This window comes from Bremia lactucae, linkage group LG9, assembly GCF_004359215.1.
Source record: "Bremia lactucae strain SF5 linkage group LG9, whole genome shotgun sequence".
Classification (NCBI taxonomy): domain Eukaryota; phylum Oomycota; class Peronosporomycetes; order Peronosporales; family Peronosporaceae; genus Bremia; species Bremia lactucae.
This window is the reverse complement of record NC_090618.1, coordinates 1,623,476-1,625,318: the sequence shown is the minus strand read 5'-3', so window position 1 is coordinate 1,625,318 and position 1,843 is coordinate 1,623,476. Positions and strand designations below refer to the sequence as shown.

The 1,843-nt window shown below is 40.7% G+C and overlaps 1 protein-coding gene across 1 annotated transcript; it reads left to right on the top strand.

The window, feature by feature from the left end:
* Positions 1-1,526: 1,526 nt before the first annotated feature.
* On the top strand, positions 1,527-1,815 carry CCR75_009708 (uncharacterized protein; the record flags this gene model as incomplete). Its single annotated transcript, XM_067967747.1, has 2 exons — positions 1,527-1,754; positions 1,780-1,815. 2 exons carry the CDS (start codon positions 1,527-1,529, stop codon positions 1,813-1,815), a joined length of 264 nt encoding a protein of 87 aa, XP_067819453.1.
* Positions 1,816-1,843: the final 28 nt, after the last annotated feature.

The following is a 1,843-nucleotide window of genomic DNA, read 5'->3' as shown; positions in this document are numbered from 1 at the left end:
AGGAGCTCTGTTGAATCGCGACGATGCAGTTCATCGAAACGTTGACTAATTGGATGAGGTTAATCATGGTCAAGTGGCTTGAGGTACTACAAGGTCTTCGTACTTTTTTTTAAGATTGGTTTTCACGTGCAACAATTTTGTCGTACAGGAGAGCCATGACGCAAAAGCTTGTAAAATGGAAGAGATGATTTCAAAATAAATTTCCAAGAATAGAAAAAAAACATGTGCTAGATAATTAAGATTTTAAAGAGTAGCATAATGTCGCGTTCTTTGCAAAGAAGCTGCACAGAATCTACTAAAGTTCTCGTCTCAGGTCTTGGCGAGTGCATGGCAACTTCGTAATGAATAGTTGACATCAGGCAAATTCTAAAAAAGACGAGCCGAGTGGGCATTAACACAGAAATCAATACCTCTGGGCAGAATACTTCTTAAGTAAATTTGATACTGATGAAATTAAAAATGTATCAGGAAGAGTTTGCGATAAGACATCACGACAATTTGGAAGATATTACGACGATGTTGTTAATGAAATTTATACCAGAAACATATTTTGTTGTAGGTGCATTTGCTTATAAGGAGACTCCTAGCATGGAAAGACACATGTGGGGTTGCGAAAGCTGCAGGTGTTTTGGTGTAAAATGCCGTTTTACGGAGAGGTTCAAAGGGACAGTTTGCTGAATGTTGCCAAATGCAGTGCCCCAGTGCCAGTGAGTCCAACGCAGGCATTTAAAAAAATCGTTACATCGATTATTGTATATTGGCCCAAGCTAAACTGTTAAAGTAATGAATGGTCTGCTTCTGCAACGGATTCGTTGGCAATTACGCTTGAAGAAAAATGCGAAATCACCATTAAAATTACAGGCCCTGAGCTTATTTCAATATGGGAGTTCAGAAATTCACAATTAGGTACATACTGGTGATCTCACTGCAACAGCTCGCAAACGACAAACCCGCAGCGCTATTTATATACTGAGTTCAGTAAGACACGTTCAGCTTGTCCGTGCTTTGTCCGCCGCGTTGTCGTCTGCGCCAAAAAAATCTGTTTTACGACTTGCAAATATTGCCAGCTTAAGAATTGTTCCCATGGATTGCGGGAGGTTTTTCAAAACATTTTAAGTTAAATCGAGATAGGCCATAAAAACCACGTGGTGTATGTATGCAACAACGATGTCCCACTCTTTACGTTATGCCAATTCTACATGTAAGAAAAAATCCCTCAAGGCGAAAAAAGGTAGTCTCTATGCAGCATGTAATGGCAAATTAATTGGGTCAGAGTAAGCTAACTTCCTACCAGATTGTTCCCTTTCTGAACCTTAACATCTTAATTGTAGTATAGGCGAGTCGCCGCGTGAAGAAGCAAGGGGCAAAAGAGTCCATGTGCACTTTAACCGGGGCAATCGATTTGCATTTTTAATCAAGACTCGAGCCCACTACCTCCTAAATAAATTCGTTTTTTCGAAGTCCTCGACTCCCAACTCGCGCTTGTCAATTTTAATTTAGTCGCTTCCCTTTTTCAATACGTAGTCATGGAAAATGGACCGAACGACTACACAACAATGCGCTCGACGCGAGACAGTGATTTAAGTGCGCTTACAATGCACACGGACGAAAAAAATGATTTGGTTGAAAAGCAAAAGAAGCGTCGGCTTACGATTATTCTCATTGGTCTTGCTCTCCTTGGTGTGATCGTTGTAAGCGTCCTCATTAGTATTTCCGTCAATGGAAGCTCCTCGGTTCACACGGAATCCGCTCAGGTAAGACATCGTGTGTAATGTATAGAATACACTAGGTGATGAACGATCGATTGCGTTTTGATAGGAAAGCAAAGCACCTCTTTTATCGA